At 37.6% G+C, this 27,794-nt stretch overlaps 1 protein-coding gene across 1 annotated transcript in view; it reads left to right on the forward strand.

Moving 5' to 3' along the window:
* Positions 1 to 27,794, forward strand: part of LOC107286328 (metabotropic glutamate receptor 8) — a 447,549-nt gene that overhangs the window by 214,735 nt on the left and 205,020 nt on the right. The window contains exons 3-4 of the mRNA XM_015814679.1: positions 24,021 to 24,156; positions 25,441 to 25,595. Coding sequence (XP_015670165.1) covers positions 24,021 to 24,156; positions 25,441 to 25,595 — 291 coding nt within the window. The remainder of the gene's footprint in view (positions 1 to 24,020; positions 24,157 to 25,440; positions 25,596 to 27,794) is intronic.

The following is a 27,794-nucleotide window of genomic DNA, read 5'->3' on the forward strand; positions in this document are numbered from 1 at the left end:
AACAATTTGTAATTGCTTGTTTGTGACTCTTTGACAGAGTCATTGTGCAAATCAGAAGCATTCTACTTAATTTCAGTTGCTGATGCAGGATGGAGACTGGAATGACTGAGGCTCAATAGATCAGTTTAGTAACAATGTCTTATAATATTCAGGATAAAGTTGTGTGATTACAGGCAAACAGATAAGATAATTGGAAGTCTGCCTAGACTTTGATGTAAGGCTCAAGGAATAATGGATGAGTGTGCATGGTAAAGGAAAGTGTCATTATTTGTTAGTTTTTTCTTATTTATAAAACACACATTAATTATGGCTAGCCTTTAGAAGTTGTGTGTGGTCTGTCACTGGAGGTTTCTAAGAAGAGATTGGAAAACCATTTGTCTGAAATGGTACAGGGTCTCCTGCTTGAGCAGGGGTATGGACTAGAAGACCTCCAAGATCCCTTAAAGTCCCAACTTTGTTAGTCTGTTATTCTGTTTGCATTTCTTCCTCTACCTCTCACCATTTAAAGACTTGCAGATTAGAAGCCAGTAGAACTCTGATGTTTTTCTTGCTCCCAACACAAAGCACATGCTTATGCTCCAGAGATTGCAGTGACTCCAAATGAGAGAAGAAGGGAAAGTTAACTACTCCTAAACAGTTCATGAAATTGTGGGATGGGTGGCATCTTGCCAGCAGATGCCCTTCCTATCAAGTTCCAGTTTGGATTTGCGACAGGAAATGAGACATTCCTAACCACAAGAGCACTAAGATTGGGGAAACCTCTCTCTGAAAAGGACCAAAACTTACAGATCAACTCATTGTTACTTTGGTCACTCTGAAAATCCAAACTAGCACCGGAATCTACCTTGAGGCTTTAACAGACTAGTGCAACTAATCATTTTGTAGATCCTTTTAATGAATGATAAATTCTACTTATTCAGCTTGTGTGTCCTCCCCCACCTTGACTGAAACCACTTGTAGAGAACCACTGCAACTCATCTCTAGGAGTGGTCCAGATTGCAGAGTCCTTAATTCTTTAATCAGTTGGGATGACTGTTGTGTTCTAAATTGTAAAAAAAAAGAAAAGAAGGAAAGTCATTATTTGTTAGGGGTCATCCTGTTTATAGGTACACACACATACACACACACATTAATTATGGCTAGTCTTTAGAAGTTGTGTGTGGTCTGTCACTGGAGGTTTCTAAGAAAAGATTGGACAACCATTTATCTGAAAAAAAATCTGTCCCAGAACCATAGCATTAGCTGAATTGACACTTAATAGATAATAGAAATCTTTAAGGTTTAAAGATTTAACATTCGTTAAGGTTTAAAATTTCTTTAATGCTTTTTTTTCAGCTTTACTTAGTATTTTTTTTACAATAGCACATGCAATAATGCAATTTCAAATACTTTTGTTTTCCCATAACAATTCAGCAATGCCATCAAATATGTTTTAGTAAGAAAATCATTCTACAATTCTCCTCATCTGTTTAACAAGCATGTTAGCATTCAGCAAATACACATGGATAAGTTGTCTTCAAATGTATTTGTTATCAAATAGGATTAAAATTTCACAAGAATGTAATCTGATTTAAGTAGGGCATCTTTGTCACATTTAACATTGGATACCACTTTACAGGACTGTTTAGCTATTTACATTAGATAACAAAGTGACAAACACTTCTAATTTTTTGTTCTACATATCTGATAACCAGAGAAATGCTGATTTTGTTTAAAAAAAGAATTCAATCACTTTGATTGGCTATACTTGAAAAACAGCTCAGAAAAATAAAACAGAAAGAAATATTTTGGAAAGTCATAGAAGCATTTGCTTCTTAAAGCATATTGTCAATTTAGCACCACTTTGCATAATAACCTTAATCATACAGAGGTGAAATAAATGTATTTATTTTAGTTATTTGACTAATTGCCATCGTTAGAATATATCATGTATCCAAAGGCTCACTGTTGTAGACAATCCTACTATAAATAGGAAACATAACTGTGATTTTGTTGGAGGAGAAGATGATGATATTTATCATTTAATGCTGTTGGCATCAACATGTGAAAAGTACCTTCTTGTATTCTTCCAGTGGTCCAGTGGTCTACTGGTCTTCTAAAGTTACTGGTCTGCTGGAAACTGGCAGAAAAAGAGAATTAGTGTACAGGTAGTCCTCAACTTATGACTAATTGCTTAGCAACCATTTGAAGTTATGATGGACCTCTCCAGGAGTACTTTACAACCCAGTTTCAAAATTACAAGGCCATCATCCCTTCCCAATCACGTGAATACATATTGGGCACTCAGCAGTTGACCTGAGTTTACAGCTGTTTGTAGCATGCAGTGGTCACCTGACTTTGTTTTACAATGGTTTTGCTGGAAACATCCATTTACTTCCAGGTTTCAGCAAAACTGGCCCACAATGAACCCTTGATTTACTGAAGAGCTATGGCTTTTGCTTAACAACTAAGGCATTCACTTTAATGACCATTGAAAAAATGGCATAAAATTGGATCAGTCATATGAGTGATCCAATTTATGATCATCACAATTTACAACCCTGATGAGCAGGTCTATTATGGTCATAAGTCAAGGATTACCTGTATATAATGATGATGATGATGATCTTGGAAGGTACCTTGGAAGTCATCTAGTTCAACCCCCTGTTCAGGCAGGAAACCCTATATCATTTCAGACAAATAGCTGTCCAGTCTTTTCTTAAAAACTTTCAGTGTTGGAGCATTCACAGCTTCTGGAGGAAGGTTGTTCCAAGAAGTGGGATGAGGAAGGATATTGATTTCCTCCCATAGACCGGTACGCTCCCACAGAGTGGGTCTCCTCAGGGTGCCGTCGGCCAAACAGTGTCGGCTGGCGACCCCCAGGGGGAGGGCCTTCTCTGTGGGTGCCCCCACCCTCTGGAACGAACTACCCCCCGAGATCCGGATGATTCCGTATCTCCTTACTTTCCGCCGCGCCCTCAAGACATGGCTTTTCCAGCAAGCGGGCCTGACCTAAGGAGGATTTTATTTAGGGACGATTTTAAGTATAATTTTAATTGGAACACAGCTTCGAATATTTGGTTTTTAATTTGGTTTTAGAGGGGTTTTTATTTTTATTTTTTATTTTTATTGATATGTGTATCTGTTTTAATATGCTGTGCACCGCCCTGAGTCCTGCGGGAGAAGGGCGGTATAGAAATTAAATAAATAAATAAATAAATAAATAAATAAATTGTTTCTCAAGCCGAACATTACAGTATACAACACACAAACACATAAAAGCAAGCACACCAAAACAAAAGAAGCAGCAGTAAAGAGCTTGGCTCCAGTAAGAGGGTCTACTGTGCTAAAAAGAGAAGAAGAAAAAGGAGAAGTAAATTGGATTTGGTAGAGGCAAGGCAAAAAGGCACATGGGCAAGGAAAGGAAGTAAGAGAAGGAGAAGCCATATTCAGGCATTATGTGAAGTGCTAAATTCACCATGCAAGCAAGGAGATAATCTTCAAAGGCTTCTCTTAGCTGTGTCTGCTGTTTCCTTTGGTGGTGGGGATGGAATGGGATTATCTTCCTATTGAATAAATATGGTATAGACATAAACACTAAAAACATCTTTTAACTCCTTGTATAAACAGTCCAGGAATTTAGAGCTATAAAAGGATAAAAAGCTGTCTACTGAGATACAGATCCACCCAGCTGGCTTGTATCTGTGGGGAGATTTGGAAGGATAATTAAAACCTGTAGGGTGGAAACTTAATGTCTCAATTCATAGTGTCAGCAGGTGGCAGCATCTGGCTGACCTGGTCTGTCTTGAAAGCTAACCAGGATTGGAATCACTCAGTGCTTCGCTGGGAGAGCTTCATAACATCTCAGGGATAGAGGCTCAACTGGGAAGAGAAAAAGCATGCTGGAAGAAGGGAATAACAACCACATTCCATACTGTTAACAGTAAAAGTACATGAGCATCTTCAGGGGTTAATAAAGGGAAAAATTAGCTTTGAGAATCAGTGCACTTAGCTGTTTGAAGTGTTGGACTGACGGATTCTAGTACACCTTTAGCCAAGGACTTTCATGGGGTGATTTTTATTTATTTTTTAATCCAACCTTCCTTGGCTGTTATTATAAGAAAAACATAGGAGGATGGAACATTGTGTATGTTGCCTTGAGCTCTGGAATAAAAAGAAAAAGAGACAACTAACAAGCAGATAAATAGATGACAGTAAATATTGTGGCCTTGGGGTACTTTGTGAAAATTTCCAATCTTTAATCATTCCAACTCAGTGCTACTGCTACTGTATTCCCTAACCATGGCCAATAATATCTTATAGAAAGTTTGCTGATAGTAGCTGGGGACATTTTTGGGAACAACAATTCTTAAATATTTAAATATAATTGGCCTCCACAAACTGAAAAAAAACAAGTAATGTGCTTAGCTGATCGTAAGACTGCTTATATTGGATGTGTGTTCAGCATCAGTTCTTAGGGGGCGCTTTGCCAGCTGCCCCCCCATGGAATTTGTTGCTATCTCTGCCAATGATTTCCTCTAGCTAACCTCTCCAGAAAGAGAAATATTGGTGCTTGCAGAGACAAGGGATTTCTATTATCTTCATTTTGTCAAAATGCAGTCCTCATCTGAAGTGCAGTAATGATAACCAACTGCTATGAATTCAGATTGTCACTCTCTGATGCTAAATGTGAATACTGGTTTTGTCTACTGTCTGCATGAGTTAGTTTGAAACAATAGAGTGATAAGATCAATACCAGATGTGTGCAGGATGCAGTATCACTTCTTCCTAAAAGGTCTGCAATTTGCAAAACAGGGTTTGGTAAAGGGGAAGAAAAATTCAGAGTAACAAAAGAAAGGAGAAAAATAGAAAAAAAATAGATGGAATCATAGGATAAAAATAGGACTTTATTAGTAATTTTTCATATTTGTTACTCAGACAAAAGGAATTAAGTGTATAGCAGAAAAAATAACTGGACAGAAAGTAGCAATCGTCTATATGATGTGTGTGGATGGAATTATGAAAATTGCTTCTTTATGGTGCAAGAAAGTGAAAATTATTTTTCCTTCAACTTTTAGAATTAGTAAAAGTAGCACCAAAACAAATCATGAATTGTAGCATTATAGTTATATACAATTTCAATATTTAGCTGTATCTGGGGTTCCAGTTTCTAGGCTAAGGAAGATAAGCAACAGGGAAAAGCTGTTGTCTTGATATACCTCTAATGAATTTCACCAAGGCATCTCTTATTCTCTGCTGGAAACACTATGATGAAATATATAAACTTTACTCTGAAATTAAAAGAAAAAGATTTGGATTTTTTTTAAAAAAAACCATGAGTAAATTAGCAGCTGTAAAATGTGATCTTGGTAGGTCATGATCTTTATTGATTCTGAAACTCAGTGTTGCCTGTGGAAAATACAGTTAAAAGGATTGTGATAGTGGTAGCTATTTTACATTTTACACTTCAATAAGCTTACCTTCTTATAACAATTGTAATTCAATACAAAAGTTTATGATGTCTAAATGTCTTCATCAAACAAGTCCCTTGAATGTCAAATGATTGCAACGGGTGGGTGATTTTTACAGGGGTAATAGCTTTACCTTGGCCAACAAGGAGAAAGGGGAGGGGCTATCATCAAATTCTTGCTCTTATTTCTCTGCCATCTGTTGGGCCATCAGGTCTCTCTTCTCCTCAGGGTGGATCAGTGGAGCTTATGCTCAGGCCAGAAGAATAAATATAGTATGAATATCAAAATATGGATCACTGCGAAGCATGGATCTCATCCTTTAACTTGAAAAATAATAGGAGGATCTTCTTTTATCTTGTCCATTGGAAAAGAGGCATTTCTCCTGTGAGTCAAATTCTCTCAAGGCCAGAAATGACTCCTGGAATGGGAGTGCAGCTCTGGATGCACCTCAAGGTTAGGTTGTTGGGAGGACAGAACTTGTCTGGACTTTATTTAGCTTACAGGACAGTGTCTTTTGAACAACTCTTTCTTGGGGTTATGCAAATTTCTTGAATATTGCTGGAGTGGAACTCTTAGACCTGTCAGTGTCACTTCTACTGTTTGTGTGGATAGGAAAGTCAGAGTAGTTGTACTGTTCGTTTTCTGCACATCCATGTTAAAAGGGAGGCAATGATATGAGGTGATCTTGGAGGTCCACAGCACTAAGGAGAACTGAATTTGAATGTATTACTTTCTCCCAGCTTGCCATCTTGAACACCAGTGCTTTTTTTGTAAAAAAAAAAAAAAAAAGTGCCAGAACTCACACGTCATACAACCCGCCTTGCCTACCCTACAAGATTCCATCCAAAAAAGGTGCTGGAACTCCGTTCTGGGCATTCTATGACAAAAAAAGCCCTGTTGAACACTATTCATGCAGTCTTCAACAAAATATCTCCCTCTCCTTCCACAACCTAGATTTGAAGCATTATCCCTAATGAAGAGGCTTATGATTATGAAAAAAATGTGTGAAGCTTTGATTAACATACAAGGATATTATTCAGTGGTATATGTGGGTATAGCATATGGATATAGCAGCTAAGACACTAAGTCATAATTTAAATGGGACAATTTCAAAATTGTAAAAATCAAACTTTCAAACTTTCCAGGACTATTTGTTAACTATATGTATGTGTGTGTGTTGTGTGTGTGAATTTTATTCCTAAATATGTTTGAGGTTCTTATGATCAAACACAACCTGGGAATGTTGTTCTTTAAATGTTGTTATGGTTATCAATGCACCTCCCCTCTGTGGACTGATTAGGTCTTTCTTCAGCTTCTTACTCCGGAACTGTAAAAAAGCTATCTCTCATTTTCACAAACAGTAAGGAATCAAAATAGGAATGAAAAGGGTGTTTGCTGCAGTGCAAACTTGAAAAATGATATTTGTCATTAGCTTTGGGTGGTAAGAAGATCCCTTGTGGTTCTTTCTCAGCATATGTTATTTCTCATGCTGACACTGTAGGGGGTATCAATCATATACTTCTTCAAAGGTGGAAGATTATTATTTTTTGCTTTTTATCATGCTTGAGAGAAATGTGTATTTTATTGAATATGTGCTGCATTTTTGCACACACACATACTTTTACCAGCATTTCATTAATCCATCAAAATCCAGTATGTTTCAGTAGCCTAGAAACTGAATATTTCTTGATGCATTTTTAAAGTAAATTAGAATGAGATTAAATAAATAAATAAATACATTTTAAAAAAATCAGCGGAATTAGGGAGGATACAGAATAAATCTCTTTCTAATACTTTCCCATTGCCTGGCAAAGGCATGCATTTGCACATTTTGGGGTAAAGTTTCCGAATAGTTTCTCCAAGATCATGTCCATATTTTCCTACAAAGAATGAGGAACTGAGCTAAAAAAAAAATTATGAGTATTTTTTCTTTTTGGAAGTGGAAGGTCACATTTAGTTGTAATTTAATAATGAAATAATCATTTGTTATATTAAAAGACTTCAAAAGCAAGCCAAAGCATCAGAAAACAAATGTTGTATGTCCAATTTTTAACCAAGAAGTCCCTCAGACTCTTGAGATGGAAAGAGATGTTTTATTAAAAAAATATTTTTTGGGGGGTGGTAGTGGAAAGCCAGAGCTGGAATGGTCAGGTGATCATGAAACAGGTGGATCTGTGTCATACCCGGTGGGATGAAGACAGATGAGTTTTCTCTGTTGTTAAAAGCTGGATAAATCATACGTTAGGACTTACTCCACAGTTTATGTGTGTTTCTTGCTTCAAACAAGAAACATACCCATTAGGGGGAACTGGGACATCAATGTCAGCATTGATGCTACTGAGGTCTGATGGCATCTCAGAAGTGGTACCAGGGAAAATGAAAATGTGATTTGTAAACCACCTATCCACACACATATTAGAGTCCCTTTGCCTATTTTAGAATAAATATCCTTATTTGGGGGAAAGTGGCATAGACGTTTGCATAACTAGAGCTATTGTGCACTAGAACATTTTTAATGAAAGTGGATTCAGTTTTTTTTCTTTAAATCATTTTAATTTTCTTTTTAAAATTTATTGCAGGATTAGAAGTCAAGTTGACTATTAAAAAGTTGATTGTACATGAATAATCCTAGTATTTCCTGTTCCTAGCTTCTTTGCTGGCTAACTCCTGCTAAAAGAAGATATTCTTCTTCCAAACTTCTTCTATAAGTAATTCTAATTCCATCAGCAGCAAATAAAAATTATTAGTCTTGTAAAATCAAACAATTCCAGGAATTATTGACTTTTATTATAGTTTTACTAGTGACTGGGGATAATGTGCAATTTCACCTAATGTTGTTAAACCAAATCAGGAATGGTAGAACTATTTCAGTAAAAGGCCAAAGCATTCCACTGCCATTTTTGTTTATTTGCCTTCCTTGTAATCTCCAGATTAAATCTAATCTCTCTAAACAAAATTAGAAGATTTATTTGAACCATTAGATTGAATTGAATGCCTCCAAATCAGTGGTGTCTTCAGGATGGAATTAAACAAGTCAAGATAGCTGCCACAACAATGTGATCAAGTCTATACCCACTTTTTTTATGTATTTCACCTACCCCTGATCCAAAATGCATGCCCAGAAATAGCTTTTGCTGTTTGCTTTGGAATCTGAATCAAATCAAAACTCTTAGACAATATAATCTGAATGTCCAAAACTGGATCGATTTCCAACATCGGTTTGAATAATCAAACCAATTTTCTGAACTGATTTTCAATTTAAATAGTTTTTTGTCCACCTCTCATCCCTGCATTTTCTGCCATTTGTTCATATCTTTGTTGCTTCTCCCAATCATTACCACCTTGTTTCTCTGTCTGCCTCCCAGTGAGTTTATTCTTAGCTGCACCAGACAAAGAAAGCAGGGCATGCTTCAGAATCACCTTTTCTTTCCTTTTAAACAGCTTACAGTTGTACTTCAAAAGACAGTTTCATAACCCATTTTCCATTATCTTTTGGAAAATCCTCCAGATATAGAAATAAATCAGTACTAAGGCTGATATTCTCACATGCTTTCCATTTGCTTTCTCATCTAATCTCTTTTCTCTTCATTGCTAAATTTCCATCATAATTGCTTTACATTTAAGCATGTCTGAACCAGAAAATTGATTGAAACAGTCTCCAAACAATGATTTTGTCATGGTTCTGATAGATAGAGCCAAATAAATCAGAATTAGAATTAGAATTCAAGATTGAAGCCATTTTCCAGTTTAGATGTAATGAAACCCTGTGGCTTACAGATCCTTGGTTTATGACCATTTGTTTGGTGACCCAAGTTATAATGGTACTGAAGAAAAATGCATATATGAGATCCCTGAGGCTCATGCAAGGCCATCACCACACCCCTTTGTTAAAATGATTGCAATCCAGGATTATACCATCATATGGAGCCAAGCTGTTTGTGACCTTCCCTGCCAGCTTCCCACTTACAACGTCAATGGGGAAGCTGGCAGAGACAATTGCAAGTCCCTCCAATAAGTTCCTTCCACTTTTTCTCTTAGCTACATTTCTCCCCCCCCCCACACACACACCTGTGTGCAGTCTCTACTAACCCTCCTAAGCCTCCCTGACCTCCTGTGACTCACATACAGCCTACACTGACCCACCCAGGCCCTCCCTCTCAATCTTTCCCTTGATCCTGGTACCCTAGAACTTTTACTGGAACTTCTGCCACTTCCTGCTGAATGACCCACTTGTTAGGGCTACAATGGCAACTGTTAATGCCTGGATTGCAGTCCCAGTTCCGACTGCTATCATAACCCTAGGATTACTGGCATAGCAACTACAATACAAATGGTTAAACTGACAAAGAAAAAAAGTGAACAGAAAACATATGGGCATAATGATTACGCTTTGTTTAATAAATTACTGGTTCCAAATATGATTACATACCGACTGTTTCTTTAAAGGGTTGCATTTAGTTAAGCAACAGAGTGAAAAATTCAGTGAAAAATGGATGAATGCTGAATAATAGTAGACCGAATTATTCTTATATCTCTGAAAGACCTCCAACAATCACAGATGTATAGCTAAAATTACAGGGAGCAATCATTTCAAAGATGCTTGGAAACAAGCTAGCTAGGTTGTTTGGCCTGAAAAACAGAAACATTGAAAACTATAATAGAAAGAATCCTGTGATGTAAAGTTTATCCTGCACTGTTTGCTAGAGAGAAAAATCAGCCAACCTAATATCTATAATCTTTATAAAAATATCAAGATTGTACTATATGATACAATTAGCAACCTTTATGAAACATTTATTCATGAATCACATAATTACTTCTCTATTTAATTTCCCTGATGGTTATTATATATATACTGTATATATAATTTGTAATACATTTGGGGCATATTATATGGGGTCTCTATGAATTGGATATGCACAAGCTTTCTTGATTTTTTAAAATGTAGATAAATACAACATAAAAAATTAAAAATATGGGGAGAAACTGATTCAGAGCCTCTTTATTATTAAAATTTTCCATATACAAGTACATGTATATAATTCATGTATTTTAGTACCAGCGGTATTGTGTGCCAGCCCTGTTTCTATTTCAAATAAGCTGTAAAACTGTGACATTAACAATACTGCCTCTTTACCATTTACAATTTCATCTAAGTGTTTTGTCCTGATCCATGTTTGCTCTCTGCCTCTTGGCACAAAGCAGAATCATTCGTCTCTAATATAAATAGTATGAGTCAATGAGACATCACAGATATTTTTACAGTGGAATGCTGTGGAAGCCAACTACCTAAATTTAGATAGTGTGGACCTATATGTAATCCCAGAGAAACAGACTGCATGTAATAAGTATATGATCTGAGTCTTACTCTGAAAACATGAATGAATGATTAATGTCAGTTCTCCTCATCCAATATAGAGTAGATATCACAGTGTCCATAACTGGTAAACAATGTATTTTTAAAAATCAGTTTAGTATCTATTTGACTAGAAAGTATTCAATACCAAGTACTTTAATTCTTTCTTTATCACATGATTGCTGTCACTTTCAGAGATATTCTTCTTATCAATAGCACTCCATGCATATCTCAGCTTTAAAAGAAAACATGTTCTATTAGCCTTGTGTCATCCTGCTGTGATTTCAATTGAAAACATTTATTTTCAGGATTATTGTTTGCTGTACTATCTGAGTGATGCATTCAGAAAGTTAATCTATATAAGAATTATGATTTCCATACAAATCTGTGACTATCATACAGTATGTTCTTCTCTTATAAGAAGATATAAATATAAAACAAACTCCATAGGCTCTTTGCAAAATAGTTTGTTATTTTCTTCTGTAATTCCCTTGAACACATTAACCACACATTGAAGTATGAGATAATAAGAGAGATATTATTTATGGAACCAGTAGAAAAATACTAGTGAAATGCGGTGCATAATAATTTTGGTAAAATATTGAAATTTCTTTCCTTTTTTCATAAAATCCACATTAATTATAGAATTAAAGCTTGAGCTCTTCCCAGCTATTTTTTTTAAAATGAGATTGTTTATCCATATCTAACAAGATTATGGATCATGTATGTTAATATGATGATGCTATGTTTACTTCTATTGATAGTTGAGAATAACAGCATATATAATTAATAGACCTCTGTCCACTTCAAAAATGGCTCAGAATGTATTCCAAACTACTTCCTACTTTTTATTAAAGCAGCCCAATATTTTTTCACATGTTGTTTTAAGATTTTCATTTACTTTAAAGAGTGGATTCTTTAAACTAGCTTCATCCTTTTTTTTTAACTTTGCACTGAGATCTGCTTTCATGAACAGCAAAAAGATATGCTTACGCCAAGTCTGAAGCACTCCTTCCAAACTGTTTTTGAAGTGTGTACAGTCATGATAGTGAACACCTATGACAAATATTGTTTTTAGTAGTAGGGTGATACCACAAGCAGCACTTCAGATTGGTTTCATAAGTGGAACAAATGTCTTTAAATTGGTATATATTCTGCTTCTGGCAATAAGAGGCAGCTGGAGGCCAAATAATCAGGCAAATGCAGTCAATTCAGTGAATTCACAATTGCCACAATTCTCTTGGTCAGTTCTGCATACAAGTCACAAAAAGAGTTCAAAGTAAAAATGTTGCAAAATTTAAGATAGTAACTAGGTAGCCTGTCACCCATTGGGTCATCATTTCAAAGATTAAAAAAAAAACCAATGGGAGCGGGAGAGACTTCTACTTCTTGTTAGCTTCATTGCGTTTCCTTATGGAAAGCTGCAATGAATATCGGAAATCTTCCCTGTTAGAGATGAGCATTCATTTTGTTTGTGAGATCATATGTCAGCTGTATAGGGCAGTTGCACAAGTATGGAAAAAAACCTCAGTTCTGTTGTAGTACGTATATAGTGTGGTCTCATATATAAATAAATAAATGCTAGCAGGCATTGTTCAGAATATATCCTAGTGATAATTATTATGTGCCATCATATTGTTGTTGACTATTAGTGATCACATAGATTTTTTTCCCAGGATGTCCCCAATTCGGTGGTTTTCTTGGCAAAATATAGGAGTAGGAGTATGAAATGATGCCTTTGCTGTTGTCATTAAAGTGGTTCTCCCCTTCTAACATCTTCCTACATAGTTGCTACCCAATATAGGTACTTGTTTGCTTTAGCTGGATATCTGGGATGACCTTCACAGCTTGAGTGAATCAACCAGTAGTATATACTGTTGGCATGTACTCCTAATATTCATCATTCTTCCCAGGATTGCCTCCTGCCACAATGAGGCAGCAGAGTCCAGGAGCAAAATTCTCTAACTAAAACATAACTAGTCTAATTTACATCTGGAAAAATTACACCATTTGCATCACTTATACTTAGAAGATCTTCTTTCTATCAGAAATAATAAATAACATTAGTTTCCCACCAGGGAACAATGAGGGACCATATGTTCCTATATAGTAATACATTTTTTGATATATTTTTCAAGAGTGGGTAAAATATTATCTAAAACAATTATGTTTTTCTAGGGAATATTTGTATTTAAATAGTGGATCTTCTGCTTAATATTTTTCTACACTTTTCTAAACTCTAACGTTGTTTGAATGGATTTATATGCCGCCAAATTCTTACAAAAATAAGCATAATATAGTAAAAATTAAAACATCTATAGTAAACTGCAATGCACCTCTCAAACAGCACACATGAGCACAAACACAGTCAACACTGTACAATACATACACCACCACCACCACCACCATCCTGTTGGCTAAAATGTCTCACATTTATTGGTTTCATAAGAATGTACAATATTTTTCGCATCACAAGACTGCATTTTGAAACAGAAACACAATGTAACAGTCTGTTATGACCCAGGTCAGGGGTAGGCAATCTTGGCTCTTTTACGACTCGTGGACTTCAACTCCCAGAATTCCTGAGCCAGCATGGCTCAGGAATTCTGGGAGTTGAATTCCACGAGTCGTAAAAGAGCCAAGGTTACCTGCCCCTGACCCGGCTCATCAAGGCAAGGCAGGCCTCTAAAACAGCGGTTCTCAACCTGTGGGTCGCGACCCCATTTGGGGTCAAACGACCATTTCACGGAGGTCGCCAAACAATGCAGTCCGCCATTTTTTCTCCTTTTCCTTAGCTGTGCTACTCCCTCTTATTCTATTGGCTTTTGAAAGCCAATAGAATAGACTCTATTCAAGAGACTCTATTCTATTGGCGTTCGAAAGCCAATAGAGTCTAATTCTATTGGCTTTCAAAAGCCAATAGGAATTGTCCAGGCTGTCTCTGCCCTGCTGAGCCCGCCAAAAGTCCCAGTCTGCAAACGGTGCTGCAAGTTGTCTGCAGCTAAGGCAAGCTTTCTGGACGTTTCCACCCCTCCCTGCTGAGCAACTACTAAATGTAAGTAAAAGAGGGCCAGGGGTGGGAGGTGGGAGGCCGGCGGGCACAGGGAGGGTTGCTGGTGCGCGTGGGGCCCAGCAGGTGCCTTACCTCCCTTGGGCTGGGCCAGCTGGTGGCCCAGCCGGTGGTCGCCCTGCGCCCTCACTGCCGCATGCCATGGCCAACCAGGAGTGCCTGGGTCTGCCTGCCACTGCACCGAATGTGCGGTGGCCAAGGTAAGGCTAGCGGAGCAGCGGCAGGCGCAGGGAGAGTTGCTGGGGCGCATGGGGTCCGGCGGGTGCCTTACCTCCCTTGGGCTGGGCCAGCTGGTGGCCCAGCCGGTGGTCGCCCTGCGCCATCGCTGCTGCTTGCCATGGCCACCCAGGAGTGCCTGGGCTTGCCTGCTGCCCCACTGAACGGGCGTCGTGCTCCGCGATTGATGGCTCCGCACAAGAAGCAGAGTTTCTTTTTCTTTCCTTTTCTTTTCTTTCTTCTACCACCCTTTCTCCCCCTCTCCTGTCCCCTCTCACATTCTTTTCTCTCCTCTCCTTCCCTGGCAACATGGCGGTACAGGAGGAGTGCAGAGAACCTTCTGCTGGGTCCCTCTTCTTCGGGTTGCCCGCAACTTCACCGAAAAGACCTTGATCGACGGCGGCGAGATTCGGCCGGCTGAGGGGGCCGCTCTAGCTCGAGCAGGAGAGCCATCTCTATGCTCCAGGCAGGCATCCAAAGGCTGTGTCGGACCGGCGCGCGAGGGTCGGAGTGCTCTCGGGAAGGGAGGAAGTAAGGAAGGAGGGAGGAAAGGAAGGAAGGAAGGAAGGAAGGGAAGGAAGAAGGGCAAGCTCGAGCTCAGCAGACGGTGGGTGGAGTGGAGCAGCAGCAGCAGGATAGGGCAGGGCAGGGCTTCGCGGTGTCCACGGGCCAGGCGCTGAGACTGGCAGTTTAGCAGCAACTCCCCTTTGTGTCTGGACTGACAAAAGGGGAGCCGCTGCCAGCCAGCCAAGCCCAGCTGCCGGAGGCGGGGAGGCGACGCGACATGAGAATCCCCCTGCACGAAGCCTTCGTGGGCAGGCTCCCTTCACCCAGAGGGCGGAGGAAGAACTGGGCAGACGGGCAGCTGAACTCCCCAGTGGGGTGGAGGAAACAGGGCAGGGTTGCGAGTGAGTGTGTGAGGGTGCATGAGGGCAAAAGGGTTTGGCTGCTGCGGGAGCGCTTGTCACGGGTTCCCTCTCAGGTTCTGATCGCTGGTGAACCGGGCTCTTGCGAGGGGAGGGAAGAGGGTGGAAGAAGTGGCTCTCCCCTCCCCTCTTCCCGCTGGGGCCACGAAAGGAAGGAGGGTGAAGACAGAAAAAAGTGCATTTTTCCAAGGGCTGCCTAAGAGGAAAGGCCGCTTTGCGCCGGGCTGCTCGGAGCCAGGAACTGGGAAACCCTGATTTGCTGCTGCTGCTGCTGCTGCTGCTGCTTTGTAGAAACGCCAGGACTTTCTGCCCATTTCCTTGGTTGGAGTTATTTCCTTTTCCGCGTGTGTGTGGGTCATGTGTGTTTGTGCGTGTGGGTCACGTGTGGGTCACGTGTGTTTGTGTGTGTGGGTCACATGTGGTTGTGTGTGTGGGTCACGTGTGGGTCACGTGTGGTCATGTGTGGTCACGTGGGTGCGTGGGGTCGTGGCATTAGGAAGGTTGAGAACCACTGCTCTAAAAAGTCCTTTATTACTCTAAATAAATGGTCCAACAAAAATGACCAGTAAGGCTGAAGGCAAAAATGACCATGCTACCCTGAAGGCAGCCACCCTCAGTCCCCCAAATAATAGGCCATATATAACAAAGAAAGTCCACAGAGTAGGAGCACACTCACAGGGCAAGGTCCAGAGTCCAGTCCTCCTGGATAAGTGAGTCTATGAGGCAAACCATGGTCCATAAGGCAAAGTCAAGGCACAAGACAAAAGGCAGTCCTCAGGGAGAAGGCAAGGTAAAAGGCAGAAGGCAGTCTTCAAGGCTAGGCAAGGCAAAAGGTGAAAAGCAGTTCTCAAGGCAAGGGCAAGGTATAAGACAAAAGGCAGAAGGCAATCCTCAAGGCTAGGTAAAGCAAAAAATGAAAAGCAGTCTTCAAGGTAAGGTAAGGCAAAAGGCACGAGTCAAATCTGGGGGATTGTAAGGAAAAACAAACAATTGTTCCTGGCAAAGACTAATTCCCCACAGCTTTTCCTTAAGTCAATCTACTCCAGGTGATCCTTGTGAGGATGGGTGAGATGACCTTCTCCTGAGTAGTCTTACAGCCTTTCTCTGAGCTTGCCTACACTTCACTCTCCATGCCCTTGGATCAAGTGGGGGAGACAGCTGTTCCTCATCACCACTGCCTGTCAGAAGCCAATCCTCCCCTGTATCTGTGAAGACAGGCAGCTTTCTGTCTGGTTGACCACCTCCCCCAATGCCTGAGGGGCCTGTGACAGCATCATCCTCAGCCCCTAGCCTCTCCAAACATGCTAAGGGAGATATGCTATCCCTGTAGGATGGTCCCAGTTCCAACTCTTCTTCCTCCTCCTCTGTACCAGGCTCCGATGGGCCATGACACAATCATGGCAAAATAAAGAAATTTAATGCAATACTTGTCCATATGGCAACTCTGATGTGATGTGGAGATTGTTGGTATTCTTATTCAGAAAAAGGGACACTCTTGAAGAATAATATATGATCAAGATAGATATACAACAAATTGCACAAATACAATAATGATAATTAAAATGGCTTTAGATGTACAATCCTACCCCCCTCCCAAAATCAGCTCTAAATAGAGAGAATGGAAGGAACACCAGTGGGGCTGAGTTCTGAGAGAACAAATCACTGCCATGATTCTGGATATTTTATTGCAGAATGCATCAAATTACATTCATTTTCTACTCTGAAGTTTAGTGTTCCAGAATCTGACATGGCAAATTGAAATCTTAAGACTGGCAAAGCCAAGGATCATACAGTTCCATCTCTTGACCAATTCATCACTTATGTTTTATTATATCATGATTGGGATTATAAGAACATTGATTTAATTCCAGATATTTATTCAGTTTTCCAACCATTTTATCTGGCTACTTATCTTTAGCAGTGGGACTGCTGGTAGTGAATAAAAAAGAAGTACATAGCCCATATATTTTTTCTTAAACAAGTAAACCTAGATGTACAATTTCTATAATAATTTGTATTATACATTTTAGTGGGGAGATGGAAGAAGGCCTCCGTAGCACATCACTTACTGATATGGCTTCAGTGAATCAAGTTATTGAAATTAAATTTTAATTAGTTCATGGGTTAAATATAATAAGTTCAACATTTTGAACATATAATATTGCAGAAGTGAATGTAAATGTCTATTTAATATCCTAATGATATCGTTAGCAATTGATGTTAATATATAATAATAATAATAATAATAGTAGTAGTAGTAGTAGTAGTAGTAGTAATAGAGTTGGAAGGGACCTTGGTATTTAATTTGCTTCTTTATTTCAGAATTGTATAGTAATCTGGATTCAAAACATAAAAATTGACTTATAATGTATATGGGTTGCAAGTTACATTAAAGAAGCACACCCAGAAGTATTAGCTCTCCTTTATTGTAAGGTGACATTTACAGAATTTTGCAAGTATAAAAGCACATATCTCCCCTATTGCCTTTAGAGCCCAAGAAACTAAGAAGAATCCCTTCTGAGATGTTTGCCATGGCTGCATTACTTTTGTAGGCTCAGCTGCCTCTTAATCTGATTGTTCCCCAGTCTGCGGCTTTTTCCCCTGTCTCCCAAGGTCATTTTCACATAACATTACATTGGATATGCATATTGCCTCTGTCAATGCCTTCTAAAATCAAACATGCAGGGCTGGCTCTAGGCTATGGCCAAATAGGCACTTGGGGACAAAAAAAAAAAAAACTTGTGAAAAATACAACAGAAAACCTAAAAAGTAGTAACGGTGTACTCTGAGCCGGCAGGCCTGCTTGAGGGTTAAATAAAATTAAGACACAAGGGTACCACATTGTTTCATTGGTTTATAATATATTTATGACTGATATTTTTCTCAATAAATCAGTGCCCTCCTCATTTATATTGTGTTGTTAATATATCTGTGTATTTCAAATAACTGATAATTAAAAGTAATTATATAAAAGATTGTAGATAATTAGTTGTAATTACTGTTTATCAATGTAATGTTCATCTGATAGATGAAATAATTAATTTCAGAATAATATACTTGAAATACCATATGTTTCATATTATACCTATATTTTCTATTTCACAAGCTAAGTAGACTACAAAAACTAATAGATTCTAAGCAGTGATATAATTTTTAAAATCTGAAATGTTCTGGAACACATTCAGTTGTTACTCAATAATAATGTATCTGGCACTGAATAATAAGTACAGCATATCTTTATTTATTGTAAGAAGAAAAACCATAGTTAATATTAGAACATTTCATTCCTGCAAGGATTTTGCTTCTTAACCAGTGTTAAAAACTGAAAAAAGTGGTATGCAATTATTTACAAAGATATACAAGAAATCAGAATATTTATAGAAACTTGTGGAATTTAAGACTTTTATAGAAATGGGATGATGGTGATGAAATTCTTTGAAAGGTATGCTTTAATTCACAGATCTGTATATATACAGTATTTATGATATGTGTGTGTATGTGTATTTATATATGTATGTGTCTGCATTTCCAAACTTGGGTTACATTTTCAATAAAGGAATGCTACTATCATTTGATTTAGAATGTTGAATTCTCAGCCAAAACACAGCAAAATCCAAGTATTTCTATTTTGATGCAATTATGTATTTCCAGAGAAGTACAAACTTTTTCCCAAGTTTCATCTATCATCTATCTGTCATCTATCTAATCCTGTGAGCTACATTGGCTGAGATCTCCTAAAGTCCCCTAGCCAGCTTTCATGCCTAAGGTGGGACTAGAACTCACAGTGCCTTAATTGATTAAAGTGACTCTTTCCCCTCTCTCTCTTTAAGAATAAGATAAGCAGGCATATCCAGCAATCTGGTACATGAGTACATCCATCCATATCCAGTCAAGGAAAAATGATTAAGTTCTGATTTCCATTATAGTAAGTTTATTGCTAGGTACATTGGCAGAGAGGCAGCAGGTTGAAGCAGGCATCATGGAGATCCTGCCTTGAAGCATGCAAGGTAATTTTTCTCAGAGTAATACTTTCCCATGATGAAATTAGATTTAGTTATCAATTTTGGTCAGGTTTTCTATGGGGAAAAGCATCTTGTTTTTTGCTTCAGACATTAAAATATCTCTATAATGCTCATGGAAAATGCAGCATAACCCTTAGCACAACCCTGTAAGTCAAATGAATAGAAATACAGTATTGTTCCTGAAATATATGAAGGAAGTAAATACTGGGAAATAATGGCTTATCTAATACTGTCTTCTGAGTTTGTGACAGAGATGCAATTTATAGCAGTAGAACTTGTGTATAAAGTGACTTCAGTAACAGAACAGATACAGAAATGCTGCCTGTAAATAAATGGTACAAGCCCTTATTGGACATTATGATATAACTAAGTAGTCTAAGATTAGAGTGAAGGATGGGATACATTTACTCCATTAACTTCCTATCTGATCATCCAAGTTCCTATGCTTCCAATTTATCTCCACAAAACTCTTTTCCTGGTCTTGCAACTTTGATGTACTCTTTTTTGGCACTTGTAAAAGTCTCAAAATGCTTCTGCACAAGCATTGGTCATGTGCAGAAGCTTTTTCTTTTTTTGTAAATATTTTATTAGGTTTTACAAGGGTAAGAGAGGGGTGGGGTCAATATGGGTATTGGGTAGGGTTTGGGAATGGGATTAGGGTAAGGGTAGGTACAAAACTGGGGTTGCCCCCAACGATAATTCCATGCTTTAGCAAGTACACTGTTGTCCAGCTACAGGTATTAAATAACAGTAATTAATATAAATATAAATATAAATAACTATAGTTGATAACAATAGCAATAATCATAAAAATAATAGCTAATCAGTAGATGTCATTCATCCTATTAAACTTCACAATCCTTTCTCGCTAGATCGTGTTGCTAACCATTGATAAAATTTTTCCCATGTTTTAAAATAAACTGAGTCTTCTTTCTCTTTGATCTCTAAGGTTAATCTATCAATTTCTGCACATTCTAAATTTTTTGTAATTATAATCTGGTCAGATGGTAAATTTTCATTTTTCCAGAATTGGGCAAATGCTATTCTCACAACAGTCAATACATGTAATATTAAATATTCATTCTCTTTTCCATAATTAAGTCCTAGTATTCCTAACAAAAACAGTTCTGGCTTAAATTCTATCTGTATTTTAGCCATCTTTTCCAGCCATATATGGATCTTAAACCAAAAATTTTTAGCACTAGGGCATACCCACCAGATATGATAGTAAGTACCTGGTTTTTGTTTACATTTCCAACAGTTATTCGATACATTTTAAAACATTTTCACTAATCTAACTGGTGTCATGTGCCATCTATAAAATATTTTATATAAATTTTCTTTGTATGAGGCTGCTTTAGTAAGTTTGATGTTTTTATCCCAGAGCTTTTGCCAATCTTCTAGATCTATAGAATATCCCAAAAAATTTGCCCAAACTATCATTGTTTCTTTTACTTGTTCTAGCAGAAGCTTCTTCTGTTGCTTCCAATATTTGACTAGAAGAGATGAATGCAATTCCTGCATATGGGGAGTTTATAGCAGAAACATTATCTGGGTATTGTAAGTGCTGGAGAAAGCTTCAGAAGTGAGGGGTCAAGGTTGCTTTCTAAAGCAGTTTCAAGGGGTATTCTGCTCAATCCTTCATTGAAGCAAAGCCTCCATCTGAAATGTGCACTACTTCTAGTCATCTAGACTCTGCTTTTGTTCATATGAAAATAAGTAGAAATATTTATAGACCATACTACTTAACCCATAGTGCTTGGAAATAGGAGCTTATGTAGCCTGTTCCTTTATTTAGGTGAGTAGCCTATGATGGGCTGATACTGAAACAAGGATCATACTTTAGCATCTTCTCTCAATATTTTGCATACAGACAAATAAATAAATAATATAATTATTTGTATTAGTATTATTTTGTTCCCATGAAGAGCTAGGGGACTGAAGCTGAGAGAGGCCAACTTGTCTAATTCTCAACAGCTGGTCAGTTGAGTATCTGTATCTCATTATAGTGTTGTGTTCCTATTACAACTCAAAATGATATGAATTAGATCTATATCTCTAACTTTAGTATTTTCTCTGTAGCTCATTTCAGTTTTTGACTACCTCCTGTAAATCAAAAGACGATTCCTTGTCTGAATACAGCAGGTGTACTAATTGCTTTGTTTGTAAAAAAGTGGTGTGCTGATTTTATTATGAATGTAGTAGGAAGTCTGAACTGCATTTTTATTTATCCCTTCTAGTGTTAAAGACACTTTTCACCACAGAGATGGTAAAATGCCCAGTTTAGTTGTAATGATGGAAGTGGTTTTTCTCTTATGACATTGAAATCTAAGAAAACAAGTATTCAGGCTTATGATTCCTATATTACTATACACAAGACAATGTGAATTCACAGCTGCCAGTTCTTCAGCTGGTGTTGACCTTCATTTGCATCAAGTTTTTCCTAAGAACCTAGGATGTCATAATGTACAGCATAGTATATATGCAGATCCAAGCACTGTCGTGTTTTGCAATTGACAGGTGGAAATTTTGTCAGTGCGTAGATTTTTTAAGTGTTGTCCAAGACCTTTTGATATGGCACCCAGTGTGCCAATAGCAATAATTAATTTCATTATTCCCATTATTGCCAAAGTTCCATTTTTATAGATGGCAGAATTCAGTATGCATAATTGATAAACATTTGAAACTTTTCAGGGTCTATTACAAGCAAAGGGAAAACCATAGCATATCGAGTTGTAACTAAACATTCTAAATGAGGTAACGTTCTGTCCTTCCTTCATCACTGTCCTTAAGAATTATTTTTCTTTTATATGCATGTATAATTTTAAGGGATGATTGAAAGCTTAATATTTTTTCAGAGACAATTATTTGGTAATGAAAAGAGTAACAGTACATCTGTTTCACATTTTCCCAAAGCAAATATAGCCAATTTGGGACGCCATTCCTCCAGAAAAAGCTAATCTGTTTATGTGTTTGGCTGCATGTCAGAAAGGAAAAAAGTCATTATTTAAGTATTATTTAAAGATATTCATTTTCAAATGTATGACATTATGAAAACCAAAGAGTCTTAAGGACATGGAAAGATTCTTAAGGACATGAAAGAGACTGCAGCAATAACAGATTCAACATTGGATATTGAGTTTAGGCATGGCACAGACTAAAGTAGAACAAATGGATTAGTAATGTAGTTTTATTTTATATATGATAATTACTGTGCGATTATAATATGCACAAAAATGGAAAGATTTTAAAATACTCACAATGGAGGAATGACTGCTGAAGAATAAGTAGAGGTGGCAAAATTATTTTATGAAATAGACCATGAAACATGCTATATCTCACCCTCTCTTCCTGTGCATATCTATCTATAGTGTCTGTCTGTCTGTCTGTCTCTCTCTCTCTCTCTCTCTCTCTCACACACACACACACACACACAGCCTCCACACAGACACACCTCCAAATACTACTTCATGTAAAGTGGCAATACTATATTATAGTTCCCTTCCTTTCATTTTGTCACACCTCTACTGAAGCCAGATAAGGATGTAAGTGAAATCATTGTAACTCTTTTCCATGCTTGGCTTAGCTGTACAACTTTGGTGAAAATTTATTTCCTTAGCCATTTAAAATGTGTTAAAATTCTCTGCAGAGATGTTGAGTTATATACAGCATGCTTTAGAATAGAATAGAGCTGGAAGGGACCTTGGAGGCCTTCTAGTCCAGCCCCCTGCTCACGCAGGAGGACCTATACCATTTCAGACAAGTGACTGTCCAGCCTCTTGAAAATCTCCAGTGATGGAGCATCCATGATTTCTAAAGGCAAGCTGTTCCACTGGTTAATTGTCCTTACTGCCAGGAAATTTCTCCCTAATTCCAGGTTGCTTCTCTCTTTGATCAGTTTCCAACTATTGTTTCTTGTCCTGCCCTCTGGTGCTTTGGTGAATAACATGACCCCCTTATACTATGCTAATATACGTGTACTGCTTAGTAACTTTAAAAATGGCTATACTGTCCTAGATATTTTGTTAAACTATTTCTTTTAAGCTAAACTGAATATTTTTAAAATTATCTTTACATATTACATTCTAAAGAAGGGCACAACCTTTCTAAATGTCATTTATTCTATTCCAGTTTTGGGAGGAGGGAATGGAGGAGTCAAGAGAGAAAGCTTGACTGTTTTTGAATACATCCAGTGGAATCAATTCTTCATCAGTCTTTGAATCTTAGGGCAAATTCTTCTAAGGAGAGGCTTGGTTAGGTAGTGTTACCACTATACTATTTATGGGTCCTGCAGCCAGCATAAACATACATATCTTCTCTAATGTTTGCCTTTATAACTCAGATTAAAATTATTTTGTGACTGGGGTAATTCTGGTTGAGGCTCCAGGAATAACCAATTTATTCCACTATTCCATGCTATCATCAAGGTAATGGAGGTTGGGACAGCAGGGAATCAACGGGTTGCATAGAAGACTGGAATTTTTAAAACTTGGGTGGATTTGATTGTTCTTATGGTATATCAGTTGTAACTACTGTACAGCTTTTATTGATGACTGTACACAACTTTAATAGTATGGTTGAATAATGAAAACAACTGTATTAATAATGTGGTGATTAACAGTTGTAGTAGGCCTGGCTATAGATTCCAGAAGAAGCATGCAGATTTGACACTTTATTGTATCCACCGAAATACTTTTGCCATAAAATGTATTCCTACTATATTGTTTAATAATTCATACTGTTGAGCACTGTACAATAAATAATTACATTAGATAGAATAGAAATTATATGCAATGAACTTAACAAAAAAAATTAAACATTATGCATTAGTATTGCAGTTGCAAAGTTACATTTTAAACTGTTTTTGACTTGGTAGTCCTCTCTAAAGCCAAATTTCTATTTTCACTGTAAACTGGGCATAATAATTATAAAAAACCCTATATTTTACACCCTTTCTTTTTATTATCCTCTGTTCTCCAGGTGGTGTCTGCATTGCTCAGTCATTAAAAATCCCCCGTGAACCAAGACCAGGGGAATTTGAAAAGATTATCAAGCGCCTGATGGAGACTCAAAATGCTCGTGCTGTAATTATGTTTGCAAATGAAGATGATATAAGGTATGGGCCTTTTGGCTAGAATAGGAAACATTCAAAGTCATGGTTTTATTTATGCATGTTATTCGGAGTGGATTTCAGTTTTGTAGCTCGTTCCAATTTTCTGGCAATCCTTAAATGCAGGGGAAAAAAAACCCACTGGGTTTTCACAGAATGTTCCTGCTCCAGTGGGACCCAGTAAAAATAGGGAAGTTAACATGGTAAATACCATGGCAAATACCTAGGGGGAAAGGAGAAAATCTTGGCTCAATTTTCTTTGGCACTCTGGGTTCTTGCCATTCCCATAGAATCCACCTAATACTCTTCCCTTGACTGCAAAGGTGGGTGACAATGGAAGGTACAAGTGAAATGAAAGCATTCAAAAGCAAGCAAAATGACAAGTCCACATCTTTCCCCCTTCTTTTCTCCCCTCTGATCTTTTTAAATAACAGTATATCAGGGGACACATTTAGGTGCATATGAAATAATTATGTCTTTCATAGTTACCCAATATTTACTCAGAAAAAGTCTTGGGTTAAGCTTGCCTTCAACTCAAGACTTCAAACCTTCTCCATGTAGTTATTTTGACAAATAGTAGTATTTGTCAAAATAACTAGTAGTAAAATTTTGCTATTTTACTTGCTCCTGGGATATTCTTTCAACATCCTATCTAGCTGATATTTCTGGATTTCCTTGGAAGTCACTCAGCCATGTTCTAACAGGTCTGAGATTGCTTAGCTTCAGAAGTTTAGCCAAAGTTCACTAAGTGCTGCTACTTGAATTTCAGAAAACAAATTAACCAGAAAATTCAGGTAACAAAAAGTAAAGGCAAGAAAGGAAGATCTCTTCCTTCTAATATTCTCTTCTTCCACAAACATTAATAATAACCCTCCAGTACTTGACAACAAATAAAGCAGAAAGAGAAGGTATTGGTTTGGAACTGATAGGGAAGGCAGCTAAAAGAGGCAGACAGAAACATGAGAAAAACAGTCAGCCTTTCTTTATTCTTTTTATTTCTATTGCTTCATTGCCATGATACTTCTATGTATCATATTATGTAGGCTTTATATTAGATTTTTTTCTGAATAAGCTGCTGCGAGTTGCTTTGATTGTGACAACATAGAAATATGATAATGTAAATAAATAAATATTGTAAATAAATAAATATTACAGAATTTGTTCTATACTTTTTCTTTTTTTTTACAAAGAAAACCAATATGGTCCTTTAAAAATGTTTGATGAATCGATAAAAAACAACTAATTTTAAAAGTTGGCTTAAAGTAACTGTTTTTAAATCATTGTTTACAGGAGAATTCTGGAGGCTGCTAAGAAATTGAATCAAACTGGACATTTTCTTTGGATAGGCTCAGACAGTTGGGGTTCTAAAATTGCACCTGTTTATCAGCAAGAAGAAATTGCAGAAGGGGCTGTCACCATTTTGCCCAAAAGAGCTTCCATTGATGGTAAGACTGCATAGATGAGACTTTAATGGGATGAGCACCTGGCATACATTTATGTAATTCTGGTACATCACACAGTCATGAAACTATTTTATGTTTTTCTGACGATGACAGCAAATATGTTTAAATGGTATTTTCATTCTATCTTCTTTAGGTGCATTATTGTTTGGTTCCCATACTCATAATTGCAAAGTAAAACAGTTTTCAAGGCCACTCAGTGAAGCAGTAGCTTTACAGGTAATCCTTGCTTACCAACAATAATTTGGACTGGAAATTCCTCTGCTAAATGACAAGGTTGTAAGGTGCAACATCACATGATTTATGACTGTGACTATGACTAGCCAACTCCCATGCAGTCATAGAGATCTGTGATCATGTGATTACCATTTGCATCCTCCTGACAGCTTCCGCATTGACTTTGTGTGTTGGAAGCCAGCAGTAAAAGTTGCAAATGGTGATCATATGACGGCAGGGATACGCTGACAGTCGTAACTATAAGAACTCCTTGCTGAACCAATGGACATTAAATGAGGTTTACCGGTATTGTGTATTCAATTTATGACCATTCTGAGTAGAACATATTATGTAAACAATTCAATTTATTTATACTGAAGAAGCTTTCTTGTACAACAATAGCATCATTTTGTGTCATTGCTATTTGTAGCTTATTTATTTATTTAAATTTCTTGGCCACTCAACTCTGGATGGCATACAAAACTAGAAAAAACATAAAAACAGCTGGAAACCTAGAATCATACATATTGCCCACTAAAATAATCCAAGAAACACAAAACAAATGATAAAGATTAAACGCAGATCTGGAACCAAAGTCAGGTGTTCAAAGTTTCCTTTACTTATTTCAAATATCAGTTTATTGACATTATCTAGTTGGTGAAAATAAATTCTATGCTCAATGGTTCTGGTTACTGTTTAAATTAATTTCCTAAATACTAAATTAGTAGTATGATTGGCAGAAAATCTACCCCCTAATTAGATATATAATAACTTTCATTTATTAATATCAGCTAACTGTCTTTATATCAGGAAGGTACATGTCCTGCTCATTGTCAGTTCAATTTTTTTCTCTGTTGCCAATATATAATAGTCACTGGAGCAATATTTAGAATCACATTTACAATGACATAATAAATGTAGATAAAAGGTTCCAGATTCAGTTTGTTTAAGAAGGATCTGTAATTTGATGTGAAGAAGGAGAGTGCAAAGTTGCCTTGAATCTCAACATTAAGAAAACCAAAATCATGGGATCCAGCCCTCTCAATTCCTGGCAAATGGAGAAGAAATGGAGGTAGTGACAGATTTTATTTTCCTGGGCTCCCAAGATCACTGAAGATGGGGACTGCAGCCAAGAAATTAAAAGACGCTTGTTCCTGGGGAGGAAAGCTATGGCAAATCTAGACAGCATACTAAAAAGCAGAGACATCACCCTGCCAACAAAAGTGCATATAGTCAAGGCCATGGTTTTCCCAGTTGCAATGTATGGATGTGAAAGTTGGACCATAAGAAAGGCTGAGCGCCAAAGAATTGAGGCCTTTGAACTATGGTGCTGGAGAAGACTCCTGCAAGTTCCTTGGACTGCAAGGCATTCAAACCGGTCAGTCCTAGAAGAGATCAACCCCGACTGCTCTTTAGAAGGCCAGATCCTGAAGTTGAAACTCAAATACTTTGGCCACCTAATGAGAAGGAAGGTCTCCCTGGAGAAGAGCCTAATGCTGGGAAAGATTGAGGGCAATAGAAGAAGGGGACGACAGAGAATGAGGTGGCTGGATGGAGTCACTGAAGCAGTAGGCGTGAACTTAAATGGACTACAGAAGATGGTAGAGGACAGGAAGACCTGGAGGAATGTTGTCCATGGGGTCGTGATGGGTCAGATATGACTTCGCAACTAACAACAACAACTCAGAGTTGATAATACTGTGTAACATGAAAACTGTAACTTGTTGTCTATATACTTGAGATAACTATTTTTCAGAATTTCAGCTTCATAAAGGAATGAGTAATCATATTCTTTTCTAAAGCAGAGGTGTGATTTCTAAGACTTCTTAGATGTAATATGAGGTAATAGCAAAGCAAGATAAAGGTGAAATGGAGGAGTATGAAGACTGCCATTTGCAAAAATATTGAGACAGGAAACTCATTAAAATACCTTAATCTCTGAATTGCTGAATTAATTTATTACAGTTT

Source organism: Protobothrops mucrosquamatus, unplaced genomic scaffold, assembly GCF_001527695.2.
Source record: "Protobothrops mucrosquamatus isolate PMUCROS unplaced genomic scaffold, P.Mucros_1.0 scaffold275, whole genome shotgun sequence".
In the NCBI taxonomy this organism is placed as follows: domain Eukaryota; kingdom Metazoa; phylum Chordata; class Lepidosauria; order Squamata; family Viperidae; genus Protobothrops; species Protobothrops mucrosquamatus.